At 39.5% G+C, this 16,648-nt stretch overlaps 1 protein-coding gene across 14 annotated transcripts in view; it reads left to right on the forward strand.

Moving 5' to 3' along the window:
- The window catches only part of Sox6 (SRY-box transcription factor 6), a 540,675-nt gene that overhangs the window by 459,329 nt on the left and 64,698 nt on the right, over positions 1–16,648 (forward strand). For all 14 annotated transcript variants that reach the window (XM_040755979.1, XM_040755976.1, XM_040755989.1 and 11 more), the window contains 3 exons: positions 5,190–5,339; positions 10,541–10,724; positions 13,439–13,623. In XM_040755979.1, the coding sequence (XP_040611913.1) occupies positions 5,190–5,339; positions 10,541–10,724; positions 13,439–13,623 (519 nt within the window). The remainder of the gene's footprint in view (positions 1–5,189; positions 5,340–10,540; positions 10,725–13,438; positions 13,624–16,648) is intronic.

The following is a 16,648-nucleotide window of genomic DNA, read 5'->3' on the forward strand; positions in this document are numbered from 1 at the left end:
TCTCATAACAAAATAAATATAGCTGAGTATGGCTATGTTTCATTTTCTGAACCTCTTTTATTGTGCAGTGATATATGTAGTGTGTCAATTCAGAAATACTTCTTGGGTACTTGTTACTACTAGGCTGCTGTCATTAGTGCCAGGCATTCAACAAAGATTAGATCACTCATATCTTCAGGAAGCTTACCACTATCAAGGATAGGAAGCAAAACATGCATGACCAAACACAGGTTCAAAAGGGATGGACACCATAGGAAAGCTGCCAGCCAAAAGTTGGAGATCTCTATTTAACATCTCCAAGGCTGAATGTTGGCCCAAGACTTTGGATCCTCGACTTCTGGCACAGAGCCTTGCACTTAGAATGCATTCAGCTGACAATAGCTTAGAAAGTAAACTATGAAATTGCTTTGTAGAGTATGCCTATTTGATGAATGGCATTCTTACAATCTAAATCAAATCTAAAATTTCCAATTTGAAGATGATAATTATAGCTAAATGACTATGCTTCATTAGGTAGAATGTGATAAATTGATTTTCATGGGTGCCTCTTTGTTGTATTCCATTTTCTGATTTTTATCTCAAAGCTTGTTATACTGAGTCTTATATTGCATCCCATTGTCCACTTATCTCAGTGGCTCTCTTCTTGCCTCCAACATCCCAGGAATCACAACTAACAAGGACCAGTTCTGAGCAGGATGAGTTTGTGGGTTCTTATCACTTTTATGTAGAAGTTATTGGATGTGAATATGAAATGATTATTAGAACTTCAGAGAGAGCAATTAACACTACCTTGTTTCTAAAAATTGACTATGTTGTCCAGTAAATCTGAAGGATCATTGAATTGAGTCAGATATTTAAAATATAGACTTATTTCTAAAGATTTTTTCCTTGCATTTTTAGTTGAAGCTCCCTGAAAGATTCAAGATTGAGTAAAACCAAATGAACTTTCTTTGGATGAGGAATAGATTATTTGTAAGGACTCATATCTCCAAGACTTCATGGCTCTTTAATATCCAGTTATTTTTTATAACTCCCCAAATTTGCCAATGAACTTTTGATTTGTACCTACCTCTATCTATGTCATTCACCATCAAACTTTGCGTTGCTGGTTTAGTCTAAGCAGAAGGTGCAGAGAAGATATTTCCTATGTCCTACTAACTTGTTTTGATTTATGTATTTTATTTTGAGATATGGTAGTCATGTAGTCCAGACTGACCTCAAATTTGATATATATGGACCTTGAACCTTGAACTCCTGATTCTTCTGTCTCTACTTTCCAAGTCTTGGAATTGCAAACATTTGCTAACATGCCTGATTCATGCAATGTTGGGAAGGAGCCCCAGGCTTTGTCCTCTCTAGGCAAACACTCTACCATCTGAGCTGCATGCTCAGCCTTGTTGAATTTAAAAAGAAAAAGATCTATCAAAGTAAAAAAGAAACAAAACCACAGCCTTTCCTTTGCCTAAATTATAGCAGTTTGACTCTTACTTGTGAATTTTTCTTGCCACTGAGTCATTGCATACAGAATTAAGAAACTTTAATTTCTTTAGAGGCTTGTTATATTAGAAAAATTGTTCCAAAGAAAGCAACAATCATGACATAGGCACATCTGGCTCTTGCAAATTATTCTTTATTAAGCTTTCATTTAATTACATGTGCTGAAAGGTCTGTTTTTGATTACTGTAATTTTTTTTATTTGTCCATCTGAATGATAGTAATGCTGGAAATTATATACAAACCACCTGTTTTTTCTCCTCTACTAATATGGCTAAGTTTGAGCTATTTTCTCTGTAGTTGATGAACTAGGAAGCATTCTGTTATGATAGAAATCTGACCATCAAGGTAATGGCTTAATCTTGATTCTAAGAGGAAGAGAAAATATTTGAATGACATTTTTAAACATCAACAATATTAAGACTGGGATATCTTGCTGTGGGTTAACCAAGGCAAATTAACAGATTCATTTATTAACAGTTTCACACAGGTCCTAATATGGGAACAGTTAGAATTACAAGTAGCAACATTTGAGTACAAGTAGAAAGAGAAACAGGTGAAAGTTTGGGGGGGGTGGCATGAGAAATGGATACCTGAGTTATAACTGTCATCAGAGAAGAAAAAGGCAATATGCCATGGAAGGCAGTGATAGGAGGAGAATGGCTGACAGAATGGCTGTCAGAATGGTTGAAATCAATAAAAGATGGCCCCTCTGTCTCATGCATGGTAATGGCTACTGATTCCTCCCAACCATTCATTAGCAGACACAGCCTAGCAACAGACTGAAAGTTTGATCTCTTGAGAAGCTGTATTCATAAGTTTATCTTGGAACACCAAACACAATAATGGCATTCAACTGAATCTTCAAACCAACACAAGAATTTGAGGGTATCCCTCTAAGAAAATGGCCCAGTGTAAGAGAAACACTTTGTTGACACTTTGGAGTCTCCAGGAAAAAAAAGCAACTTCCTGCATCATAAATTTATACTGAAGCCTGTCATTCAAACAGCCCTACACTTAGACTTCCCAGTCAGCTTCTAGTGATGTCACCTTTGTCAGTCAACCATCACCAGAGGCTTTAGAAATTCTCCAATGAGAACGAGCTCAAAGGCTGGAGAGATGGTTCAGCCATTAAAGGCTAGGTTCATAACCAAAAAAGGGGATCAAAAGATTAAAAGAAGAGTGAACAGTACAGAGAGCAGAGAAGAAAAATTCAAAACTACCATTAATATTACTCAACAAAATAGTGATCAAGATGCTATAAAAAAAGCAATCAGAGAACAAAAAGGGTTATTAAAATTGCACAGTGGAAAGTTCATAGAAGTCTTAGGAGAAGTTGATGAAAATGTTCTGTCAGAGAGTAAAATAAAATGTTTGAGTGTGAGATAGAAGGAAACACTAAAACCAGAGGGCTCATGAGGGTGTCCAGCATTTATTAGTGTGAGCTGATGGAAAATTCCCAGAGCATATTCTAGAGTTGAAGCACATGATTTTATACATTAGAAGGGCTAGGCTCCAGATCAGTGAGTGCAAAGTCAACAGGCAGACAGCCATCAGGAAGAAATCTCTACATTTGGTGTAAAGGGAAGAAGTCAAGGCTGTCTCAAATGAAAAGTGATTTCATGAAGAATCTTAAATCAGAATGACATCAGGCGTCATTGTCAATTAGAGTAAAAGGATAATAAGTTTTTTCTTTGGAATTCTGGGAATCATTTTTTAACTTAAAATTCTTTATCAAGGGAAATAATAATAATAATAGTTTCCTGAATCATTAGTTCCTAAAAAAATTAACCTCACAAGTACTTTTCTCAAGTATTTTCTGGAGGGTATGTACTACCAAAAATAAGAGAATTAACAAAGAGACAGGAAGCCATGACAGACAGAAAATGGAATCCAATGTAGGAGAGACAAAGGGGAATTTTTTGTAACACAAGCCTAATGAAAAACTGGAGGAAGAATGTAGAGAATTCTAGAGGGAATTTCTAAGGGGGAAATGGATACAGAGATTAGCCATATATTCAACTGTATTGTGTTGCATTTTCTTTGTCTTTTGGAGAGTCTAGGATTACCCAGTGATAGTTACAAAAACCAGAAAGAAAGAAATGAAAGATAAAATAATAAACAATACAAACATTAAACCTAACAAAAAGCTAAAGAGAAAAGTTGCTGCTGTATCTAATCCATGTAATCTCAACTACTTGGGAGGCTGAGACAGGCAAATCATAAGTCCAGGGTATGTTCAGCTTTCCGAATGAATTCAAGTCCAGCCTGGACAACTTAGTGATATCCTACCTCAAAATAAGATTGAGAGAAGTCTGGTATATAGGTAAGTGATATTTACCTAGCAAGCCTGAGGACCTAGATTCAATACTAGTACTGGGGGGGAGTAGGGGGAGGAGACAGAATGAAATATAGCTCTTTGCATAGTTCAGCTATAAATAGTGCCAAAATAGAATAAAATAGTAAGACTAACTTAAAATCTGTAATGTTAACATAAAGCAGCTAGAGGACACTTGGAAGCACATGTGGCTGGTGATGTAAGAAAGCAAAGCTTTCATCCTGTGTGAGATTAGCAGCTAAGGACAGAACAGCATATAATCATATGCAAATGAGGCGACAAGTGAGAGCTCAGCCAAGTTGAAAAGGGATGGTCTCCACAGAGTAGGGGTGAGGTGGAGAGAGCATTGTCAGGAGGTCAAGGCCATCAGGGATGGCTGTAGATGCCTTACCTTATTTAAGGTGGCCATGTTGTTGTGATTTTCTTTTTATTTAAAAGTGTTAAAGTAATATTGAATTATGAAACCATGTATAATATTATTTGATAAAAGTTAAAATTATCTAAAAGTGAGATTGGCCCATATTCCAATCTTGAATCTGCATTCAGTTAAATCAATGCACTTAATGTTGATCATTTAAAGATGAATAGTATCAGATTGTCTGCTCACTTTGTCTCAGAGAGAGGAGTGCTTATAAGAGGGAGCAGAGGATGAATAAGATAGCAAGATAGCAAATACTTAGAAAAGGCCAGGGGACAGCAATACCTATAGAGTGATAAGCCTAGCGTCCCAAGTCAAAGGAGCCTCTGGGAGACACCAGCAGAGCTGACACTAGGTTACCTCATTCAACACTAGGGTCAGGAAAAGAAGCTTGACTTTTTGTTTCTATGGCTGCCAATCTGTTATACATTGTCAAAGATTGTTATATGGTGCCTTGAGATAAGACCCGAGAGGGAAGTTGACTGCTGGCAGACTTTAGGGACCCCGGGGGTAGCACTGATCCTCAAGTATCTGTATCCCCAGAGAAGTTGGCAAGACCGAGGTCCCTCAGTTCTTAGTCCACAAGTGTACACACCTGACATTAAAGAACATTGTATAGTGATTTCAAGCTCTTGGAAGGAACCTCAGGGACTGCTCAGCCAAACTCCTTTCAGTACAACTGAAGAAACTGAGTTCTAGAAAGACCAGTCTTGTCCCAGCCCATGGTGTCATTGCTGGAACAGCTATAGAACCATGTTTCTTTTTGTAGTCCTCTTCCTTTCTGACTTACTTGATTTTTTTTCTTATTTTCCTCTTTTTTTTTTTAAAAGTGAGAAATTGCAGGGTTGTGCGAGATGTTATCTGACAATACGGTAAGTTTTTCTTGAACCTGTTTCAGCTACATTTAACGAGAGGATGTTCGCCTTCTCTGTTTTGCAGCAGCTCTATGCGGCTCAGCTGGCCAGCATGCAGGTGTCACCTGGAGCAAAGATGCCATCAACTCCACAGCCACCAAACACAGCAGGGGCGGTCTCACCTACTGGGATAAAAAATGAAAAGAGAGGGACCAGCCCTGTAACTCAAGTTAAGGTACTTGCTTTGTGGGTTTGTGGAAATGGCTTGGAAAATAGCTTTGTAAGAAAGGTAGTGAAGCAGACTATACAGGGAATAAGCAGCACTCTTTATGGGGAACATCATGATTGAGCATTGAGAAACAGGTGCTTCCCTTTCGATAACAATAGTGCTATATTGTGAGATCCTTCCCTAACTCCAAAAACTCACTCCTCAAAAAATCTCTCCCTTCAGAGTCTGGATTTCATTTTTTAATGTTCACTGGCAGGAATGGCTTGCTTTTATTGTCAGTCTTTGTCACAGACTTGCAACACTTCTCTCCACATTCCTTAAACAGGTGGGGAGCCCACTCACAATGTCAGCGTAGGACCTAGAATCCTTGGTGTTAAAGGAGAATCAAACAGAATCTAATGCAGAGTTTTGTGGCACTCTGTTCTTCAGAACTGGCTACAAAAAGGTGCTGAGAAATAAGGTGTCAATTGCTGACGGTGCTTTTGGTACCATGTCATTATGAGAGGATAAATGGGCTTTCACAGTTATGGATGGAGTGTTGGTACTGATTTTCAAATGTCCTCAAACTGGTCACCTGGGGGGTACTTGGTGACAAAGGAAATGATCAAGCACTTCAAATCTGTGTTGCATCTGGTCCGTACATAGTACAAGTTGGTTGGGGAGACTGTATCTGCTTCCTATTTTGGATTAATACATTTACATAGTTTGGAGAAACAGTTGTATGTAATTGAGTATGACCTTAGAGAGGTGCACTAAGTATGGATGTGTAGTTGTAATTTGGCAGAGGTGCTAGATGTGGGAAGTTTGGGTAATTATTGAGTCTTCACATAGCAAATAGTTGAGAGCAACCAACATGACTACTGGGTGCTCTACAGTGGCCAAAGCTGTTTTATTTTAGTGAATTTTGAGATGGCAATATTAGAGAAATCTGCAGAAATAATAGACTTCAAGTATTAAAGACCAAAAGCATAGTCATCCTCAAGACAGCCTGTCTGTGCCCTCTTCCCAAATATTAACTCAATGATTCTCTAGAGAAATAGAGTGAAATTACACTTAATTGTTAGAAAGCTTGCACTATACCCATTAACACAGGAATTATAAATTTTTGGAACTAGATTATTTTATGTTCCAAAAGCTTATTTGTGAATCCAAATCATAGCACAGCAGCTCAATCAACACAAGGAATAAGTCTCTTCATGGTTGTCAGAGAAAGAGTATGTGAAACACCATCAACTTGGGCTATTTGGGTATTAAATATTTTAACATGAAAAAGTCATTTTGTAATTTAAGTTGGCCAACTGGAACTGAACCAAACCAAGCCTTTACTAGATGAGTAAATGTTCCCTGGCTAAATTCAAGTTTCTATCTGCTTTTACCATTCCAACTTTGTGGGCCAACAGATTTTATTACTCACTTGACCACATGTAAATTCTTAGGCATAAGAGTTCTGTAAGGTTTGACTTGACTGTATTTTATGTTAGCAACAAAGGACCCATTTCTTATACTTCTTAGATCATATATTATGTATGTGAGCAGAAATATATAAACCAAGACATAAAATGAGCATTTAGATAGAATGTTCCTATTACTGAAGAACTTCTGAGAGTAAGCTCAGTCTGCTAACTGAGGAGATTTGATCACCCAGATTCATCATGGTCCTCATTACAGTTGTTTTCCCTGTGTAGAGCACGATCATGCATTGTATAGTGAAATATGACAGGGCAATGTGTGCTGGAGGTAACAAATAAACACAGGGGTTTCATCTATTAAAAGTCTGTCACTGTAATCTGGACCTTACATGAAGCCATATGTTCTCTAGCATGTAATAAGAATTCTATAAATGGTAGTGGTAGTGAAGATGCTCATGGTAGTCATAAAGGAAATGAAAGCAGTTTCAATGTGGGGATGGAAATGTCTGGTTGCATAGTTGCATAACGAGAAAGATCCAAAATCAATGAGCTGGGCTGTGAGCATCACCTGTCAACTCTATATACAGCACAAGGCTCTCAACCTGGCAATGTACTCTTAGTCCCTACAGCCTGTCCCCTGATGAACTTCTTGTGCTGTCTTAGACTGGGTGGAAGGGGCATATAATTAGACTATCAAAATGTCTCAAAATTTCATGATCATTACATAGAATGAACATAAATATTTTCTCAGATTATGTATTCTAGACTGGTAACATGGCCATTGTCATTTTTCCCAGCTTTTAAGAGAGTGGCTTTGCCTGCATCCTAGGCTCCTATAGTTTTTCCCTCTATCTTATCTGCTAGCTCTACCATCTGTGCCATTCTGAGGTTTGTTTAAAATCTGTCGGATTTTTCTCTTCTTTATTCATATTGTCATGTTTCTGTGTAAGCCCATAGTTATTAAGTAGATGCTGCACATTTTGGATTTCACAGTGTTGACTGTTAAAGTGTTTGCATCTCTTTAAATATCTGAAATCTATTCTGAGACCCAGAACCCCTGGATTCTCTATGGATATACTTTTCATATTCGTTAGGCAGGTTCAAAACAACCAAAAATCTTAGGATAGTTTAGCCCCATGAGGAGACATCAACTTCCAGAGACTTTACTTAATTCCCAGTATGTACATCAAGAGACCTTTGCACTGTGTTAATGCGAGAGTAAACCATTCCCAGTCCTTTGTGAACATGCAGTCATTTCGCCTGCACCTCAAGTTGACTTCTCAGATACATTTGCTGATCAGTACTCTGCTAACTAAACTTGCAGTCCAATCCTTTGCAGCTTGTTAGCATTCTCTCTCTTTCTCTGCAGAACTATCCTCATTGGTATCCCACCTCAAAAGTTCTGTCTACATTAACATTCATAAACTCCAAATTCTCTACTCAGGGAGGCTGCCAAGCTCCCTGTACCATTTCCCTAAAACTCATTCTGGATAGTAAAGTGGACCAGTTTAGAATGCATTGTACCAGGCTCTTAGCATCGATGTCTGTAGAGCACTGTCTAATAGTCATGTCCTGTTTCATGAGGGTGGGTCCTTAACCTCAAAAGTAAACCTGATCCTGTCTCTCTATCATTATTACAATGGAGAGCATCTTTGACATTAATTGTGAGTTATAAATAATAAATTAGAGAATATTAAAACTGAAAAAGATGTCATAAACTCCGTATTTTCAAGAAAATTGAAGAAAAACATGAATATAATAAGACAAGGCACAGAAAGCATAATTAGCTGCCTACAAGTGATACGTGCAGCACTTTAGATGAACAGTAAGTGGATGGGATTAGTGACAATTTAGAAACCTGTGAAAGTGAAGACACAGGACAAACTATGCAAAGTGAAGCATAGGAAAGACCTTCAGTCCTGGGACAACGTCAAATGGTCTGTCTAACACATTCAACTAGAGGAAAGACTTGGATTTATGTTTGAAGAAATAATGGCCAAACATTTCCTTAACTTGACAAAAAGCCTAAACTAAGATGTTTTAGAAGTTCAGCCAACCCCAGATGAAAGAATCATGGAGAACATGAGCAAATACATAGCATGTAAAGTGCTATGATTCTAATATGAGTGAAAGAAGTGACTAGTTTAAATAGCCTTTGAATTAAGAGCAAAAAGAAGCAATTTTCTAGTACATCAGATAATTCTGACATTCATAGTGGATGTAATCTTGTTACCTCAGAACATGTCCTATTCTAAATATAAAGTGCATTGCAACACAGATGGGACAGAACACTTGTTTCCTATTAATACACAACAAACCAAAACAAACAACAACAATAACAACAAAAACCAAAACAGACAATCACTACATCAATATAAAAATGATTTTTTCTTCTGGTCATTTGATAGAAAGGGATGTGGAGATTCATAGTCCAGTAAATTAGATTCAAATTCTTTCCTCCCTAGATGGCCTTGGGAGGGTGCTTTGTATTATTTTTGTTTTCATCTCCCCATTTGCAAATTTTGAGTAATGTAGCCCATCCTCCTAGTAGCATCGGTGGCTGAGTAAGCTAATACCCTGTAGGTGCCTAGTGTAGTGCTTAGAGCATGGTTGCTTCTGCACATGCTCCCAGTCTTCCTCTCACCCATCCTCCCCCAGTGTTGGTTTTTGGCTTGTCTGTTGATTGATATCCCGTTGTATATGGCCACCTTTTCATAGATGGAGAAATAAAGTCTCAGTGATGCCACATGTTTACTGTGGGAGAGAATGTTCTGTTACCAGACTCCGCTGTGAGTTTTCAATAATGTCATTGAAAGCAAGTTCTCTGTGCCCTCCCAGAGGCAAAAGAAGATTTGACATTTGCTCATGATTTTGCTTCAGAATGCAATAATGCAGATCTTAACATTGAACCTTTAAATCATATACTCATATCTATATTTCTGAACGATAGAAATATTTTCCACAACTCTTTTATGATAGGATAAATGAGACAAAATGAAAACAAGTTGTTTAACTTTCAAGTCACTGGCTACCCTAGAGTTCCAAGCCAGAGATGGAAATACTGGGCTCAGTGTGGAGGGATATGCTCTTAAAATAGACATTCCATAAATATATGTACCAAAGATTCTAACAAGACATCATTTTAAACATGAAAAATAAATTGCATATAGCATAGCATGTAAAACATAATTACAATGTATGCTTGCTCTTCACAAAATTAATTTTAAACATGAATAGGGACCAGAATATAAACCACAAGATCACCCACACCCAGAAAGCCACAGAGAAGCCTGTGGTGTGGCATGGGCCTCTGAGGGCAGGGCAGAAGAAGACTCTCCATGTTTCCATTCTAAAGCACTTGTGATTGTTTGATTTAAAATATATATTAAAAAATTAGCTGCAGGGACTATTTATAGTCACAGGAACTTTTCTGAGAGACTAACACAAAAGCACTACAGAGCTACTGAAATTTTAAATAATTCTTTGTAAATGCCCTAGGTTAATTTAGATCCCTGAAAACACATTAGGAAATTAAGCTGTAATGTGAGCTAATTCAGATTTTAATTTGGCAAAAAGAATGATCCAACTACACAGTTAATGTAAATAGAAGCATAACACAGGGAAATTAATGAGGTTCCTTCCGATGAATCTTCAAGGAGGTAGATAATTAGCTTCTTTTGTTATTGTTGTAGGAGAACGTGGCATTGTCTCCGAGGTGTAAAATAACTGTGGCTTACTAAGTGATAATGTGCTTCATTTGTCTTTTTTAAAATAATTATTTATGTTAAACTCTTGTAGGATGAAACAACAGCCCAGCCGCTGAATCTCTCATCAAGGCCTAAGACAGTAGAGCCTGTGAAGTCCCCAACATCTCCCACCCAGAGCCTCTTCCCAGCCAGCAAAACTAGCCCTGTCAACCTGCCAAACAAGAGCAGCATCCCCAGTCCCATTGGAGGAAGCTTGGGGAGAGGATCCTCTTTAGGTAAATGGGAAAGTTCACCTCAGGAAGAGACCTGTGACCTAGAAAAGAAACAAAATGGGCCAATGATGGCTTGCCCTTGGGTCCTGTGTATTCTTTGGGAAGGATAGTGACACTCTTTCCACTGAAACAGAACTCACCTTGTTATCTTAGGTGACTAGAACTTTTGAAAAACATCTCAAATCCTGCTAGGATCCATTTTTTAGGTGATAATGGATCCTGACCATCAGACCCTTGAGGATGTCTGAATTTTGTCAAGATTTTGCCCTAAAGTAATTCTGTAAGGGCATCAAGAACTGGCTTCATGCAGGAAGCCATGTCACAATGTATCTTTCCCTTCTTGCTTTCTGGATGTGCATTTTCAAGACTCTCTAGGGATTTTCATACCCCTGTTTGAGAAATAAGCAAATACATAGATTTTACAATGGGTCATGCCTGAACCCAAAATCTTCACTGGCTAGTGTTGTGACTTTGGACTTTAGGGGAATAGTATTGTGTAGTTCATGGGCTACTGTAAGGCCAGAAGAGAATAGCCCACATGACAAGGATCTTGCAGTATCCAGGACACCAAAGCTCTGTTTTGAAAGACTGTGATAAGTGGATCCCAAAACATTCATGGTCTTGGGGAGAATGAAGCAATAGGTAAGAAAGCATTTTTTGGCAGGAACAAACCAAAAGCATTAAAGGTATTTTTACTGGACACTTCTTGTCTCTTGCTTTCCAAATAAAGACAGTGAGATTCAAAGGAGTTAGGAATTAGACCTATCATGTATTTACTACATTACCTTCCTTGCATTATTGAATCGTAGAGCCTACTGCTTATTATAATTGGATATGGTAATGTGTGGGTAGAACCATTACAATTTCATATCTAGTCTTGCTGCTTTATTTAATTTTCCTTGACTTTACAAGGTAGACAGTTCAGTTCCTACTGGTAGAATGACTGAGCTCCAGACCTGTGCTGTGAACAAGCAGATCCAGGACTGATACCCAGGATGCACACCTAGAACCTGCTGCTCTCAGGAAGCTCAGTTAGAGGTGTGTTCACCTGGGCCGAACGTGAGATGCAGTGTCCTCGCTGACACTGAGAAAATTAGTGTAGGATGTGGACAACAGCCTGTTCTGATTTCCAGTCACATTCATCTCATTGGAGCCACAGCTTTTCACTCCCTATTTAGGGGTGCCCAGTGAGAAGATAAGAAGGGATCCACGCCTGGAACATTACTGTGAACTATTTCTTTCTCTGGTGTTTTGGAGGTAGGGAGATGAGAACAAAGAGCCAACATAAGGAAAATAGCCTGCCTCATGAAGTGGCCTCATGCAGTCCCCTTCCACATCTTGTTTGGAGAGCGCTTGTTCCCTGGGCTGCTCATCCAAAGGGCAGGGAAAGAGATAGCATGTCACAGGCCCTGCTCCTGTCAGCAGCACCCTATGCCGCTTAGGTTAGAGCAAGGTAAAAGAATAAAAGCATCTGCTGTAGACAGCAGGCTGTGCATACAATACTGCACAAAGTAGTCTTTTATTAGAAAAATTTCAAAATAAAACAATTTAATATCATATGAAGTAACTGACTTTTAAGAACACTTTCTTAGACACTTTCTGGAACTTCACACCAAACATGTGTTGTACATACAAGTTGTGTGGTATGGGCTTGATTGCAGTCTGGTTTCCCTGTTTGTCTATGTGAGGTATACCTCACACACATGTGCGATGAAATACAAAGGACCTTATACAAGTAGATCATGTCACATAGACAACAGCAGCTGAAATCTATCAGTAATTAAATAATTGCCCTCCTTTGTCTAAAAAAGGGAAAACTGGTCCAAAGTATTCATTTAAGTTGAGTAAAATGCAAAGCATAGAAGAAAATTTGTTTCTATTTCTTTTTCCCCCTCTGGGTTACTTGGAATATAACGGTAGAAAGTGTTTATTCTTACTTGATTTGAGGATTTGTGCTCATGTGAAAGCCATTGCCACACATACTGCTTCACTGTATCACTGTATGTCAGGATTGGGGGTAGGGGAAGAGGACTGGGAGCAGTGGGTGTCCAAGCTGAAGCTGGGGCAGGGTTGTCATTCTCTTGGTAAATAACCGAGGCAGCATGATAAGAAGAATGCTTCATTAACCAGCCAGCTCTGGAGAATGGAAAAGTCCTCACTCCTGCAGTGGACACATAAACACATACATACAGATGTCACCATAGTGCCCTCACAGATCTCATCCTGTTAAGTCTCAAACTGCTCCCACACACATCACACCAAATACATCAGAGTATCTGGACAGAAATCCTAGCTGCCTCTCTACCTATCCCCCATTTTATTCCTCCCACACCAGTCAGTAAAGATTGTACACAAGGTATAGACACATGCAAAGTGGTTACTTCCTCCCAGTAGAGCTCAGAAGGCAATGTAGAAGTATGGATACTGTAGGCACAAGCAGCAAATACTTCCCCCTGTACGTACAAGATTAGAACCTGTGAGAGGTAGTGGACAGCCTACCAGCCTGGGGTGATGGGGTATCCTCCACGGCCTAATTGCACCCTGAACCAATACAGCTAGCTTGACTTGGCTTTCTATGCTAAATAGTGTAGTTTTCTTAATAACAAATGTGTCCCTTCCTTGTTCAGAGAATACGGTGTTCCCCTGGGGAGTGGATCATAGCCAGCACTTGAGAGACTGTCCCCACACACCTCTAATAATGCATCCTGTGTATGCAGATATCCTGTCCAGTCTCAACTCTCCTGCCCTGTTTGGGGACCAGGACACAGTGATGAAAGCCATTCAGGAGGCTCGGAAGATGCGAGAACAGATCCAACGGGAACAGCAACAACAGCCACACGGGGTTGATGGGAAACTGTCGTCCATCAACAACATGGGTCTGAGCAACTGCAGGAATGAGAAGGTAACCCTGCGTCCCCCTCTACTGCATGGCAGGCCCATCCACTCACTCTCATCTCTTTCTTTAGGCTTCCGGGTCCTAACCTGTTACCAATGATCTGGGCTTCCAGGTTGAGTGCCACCCTGTAATTTATTCAAGTCTACCCTGTGTTACATTTCACATTACTGGGGGTTAGTGCTTAAGTTGCTTCCCAGGTACTCAACCTACTTGCCTGATGGTGTCTCTCTGTACCATTCTGCAACATTTGGGAGATTTCTTATAAAGACTGTAAATTATATGATTAGAGTGAGAATAGAGTGTAAGAATATTTAAAGGATACACACATAAGCTCACAGTAATGGTAAGTGAATTGTTGCTCCCCATCAAATTTAATGCCACGCTTCCTATCAAAAAGTAAAAAACAAAGCAAGCAAATTTCAAACTACATTTGATTTTCATCATTTTGATTCAGCAAATCTTTTATCCAGTGCTTGTTCTGGGATAGACTCACAAAAGGAAGAGAGTCTGGAGCAAATGCCTGAACTGAGAGGAGTTAACACTGGTAGGGGCAGAGGCCATGAAGAGATGAGTGGGCATACAAGGCTGGGTCAGTTCACGACTGGGAACCAAGGGGAAGAAGCGGCTTAGGGTGGTTATTTTAGAAGTAGCAGTAAGGACTGTCTGGAGATATGACTCAGAATAGAAACCGGAATGGAGCCATGCTATGGCCACAGGAGGAACAGGATGGAAAGCACTCCAGACAGGTAGAGCTGTGCATGTGCAGACCAATGTGGCCATAAGAGAGGGGATAGCGGAGGATATGCGGTAGCCGTCATTGCCTGGGCAAAGCACCCTCGACCTGGCGGGCTCTGGGAAGCCTCTTCATTTCATCCCACACTGGATCTCTCCAGCGTGTGACTGAGATCTGACTGGCACACAGAAAATCCATTTGGCCTCCTGAGGAAGGGTGGACATGGGTGCCTGGGAGGAGTGTGCATACAGGACAACTCATTCATTCCTTTTATACACAAATACTTGCCCAGTACTAAACTGTGAGAAAATATTTATTTGTTTACTTTTAAATCTGGAACTACTGTAGAATACTGTGATAGACAGAAGTAATAGTCGCTAAGTAAATGTTTAAAAAACGCTTGTGTGTGTTTATTCAGCGAACTAAAACTGCGGGCTACTGGGCTTAGGCCAGGAGCCTTCCCTTTGTTTCAGCCCTTGTTAACTGTAGTGAGGACACAGTGGCACAGTTTCCACAATACGATACAAGCTTGTGGTCTCTCTAGTTCCCCCTGCAGGGTTTTTCTATTTGCTCTTGAAGAAGTTGGAAGTGTGTGGTGCTATTTGTGTGCCTGTGTGTGACAAGACCATCTGTATGCACAGGTGTAATCCTTTCCTAAGTGCTACACACTGGCTTGCATAGAGAAACAGGGACTTGAGCTGTGACTCTGGAGGCCAGTCCCCAGCCAAGGTGTTACAAACTATGATCTCTGCAGATCTCTAAGAGTGCCATCCCCTCCTCTTCCTAGCTTCTAATTGTTGCAAGAACCTTGGGCTATATTTGCTTTATCCTCCTGTCTTTCCTACTTATCTTCTGTATGTGTGTCTGCTACCTAACCATCTAATCCATTAAGACCTTACTCTAGCTTGATGACATCTGTAAATACTCTATTTCAAAACAAGGTCACATTCACAGTTACATAAAGCTAAGACTTTTCTGTTCAGGAAGCAATGAGACCCATTGCAAGGTATGCACAAGTATAGCTCATTCTCAACCTTTTGACCCTATTGTACTCTTGGGCCATACTAGAGACATCTGAGGTGCAGGGTAGAATGGGGCTGGTAATAGGATGGGATACACCATGCCTTTCATGGACTAGGAAGCTTAGTTCTAAAGAGAGCTGACTTCCTAATGCCTGATGTAATTTTCCCTCATTTCCTCCTGTACTGTGACTACCAATAGCATCCTACAGGATGTGTCATATCATATATAAACTTTGGCACGTACACATACCTATAGAATAATAAATAAAAATTAATATCATTTGTAGTTATTTACTATAGTTATTTAGAGATAAAGGTTCAAATATGGACACTATACACAAATTCCAAAGATTAGTTTTTATTTCCCATTGACTTTTCTTAATTCACTTATGAGGAAGAAATATGAAGCAAAAAAAAAAAACCACTTTATATTTCCAAGAAAGGCAGGAGAGGAAAAAATGAGAAATGAGGTTGACTTTGAATGCGCTGATAATTATAACCTAAAATACAACATGCTGAAGACAACTGAGTCCCTAAAGGTAAGCTGCAAAATGGTTTCTATAGAACCAGGAAGCTGTGTTTTCCTGGTTGGATTTGGGACACTGGAAACACCCATGCTCTTTAGGAATGCTATGTATGTTCATTGGCTCTTTTTAGAGAATCCCAGCCTCCTGAAGGAGAGCAATGGTTAGAGGTGATTTGTGTCATCTTATGGATCTTATTTGGGGATTGCTATACTTGCCAGCCTAGTTAGGCTAGTTGCAGTTAGAGGAATGCATCAAGAACACCACTCCAGAAACCTCAAGCGAGGCAGCTTTGGCTCTCTTATTATTCAGATCTCCATTCTAAAGTTGTGACTTTCCTTCCATAGGGACACCACCTTTCTTTTCACTTTTTTTCCTAAGTCAAAAAGTTTAAGTATATAATATGTAATAAGACTAGGAAGTGAATTGGAACAAATCTAATTTGCTATCTAGCTTCAAAATTGCCCAGCTTTGAATTACTGGCCCAGTTTTCTTTAAATATAAAGACCTGTAAATTAGACTGGGTAATTTGCTTGTTGGATCCCATGTCACAGTATTAGATAAGTTTCACAGCATTGCTGTCACAAACCTTATCATTTATTAAGCACACTTCTCTCTTTTTCTTGAACATTCTTTATAGAACATAGCACACACCTGGCTTCCCTGGGAAGCAGGCCGTTAACTGAATGTCAGTGGCAGGTGTGTGTGTAGGGACTCTCCAAAACTTCCATCTGTAGAAGGGACAGGGACAA

Source organism: Mesocricetus auratus, unplaced genomic scaffold (genome assembly GCF_017639785.1).
Source record: "Mesocricetus auratus isolate SY011 unplaced genomic scaffold, BCM_Maur_2.0 Super-Scaffold_4256, whole genome shotgun sequence".
NCBI lineage: Eukaryota > Metazoa > Chordata > Mammalia > Rodentia > Cricetidae > Mesocricetus > Mesocricetus auratus.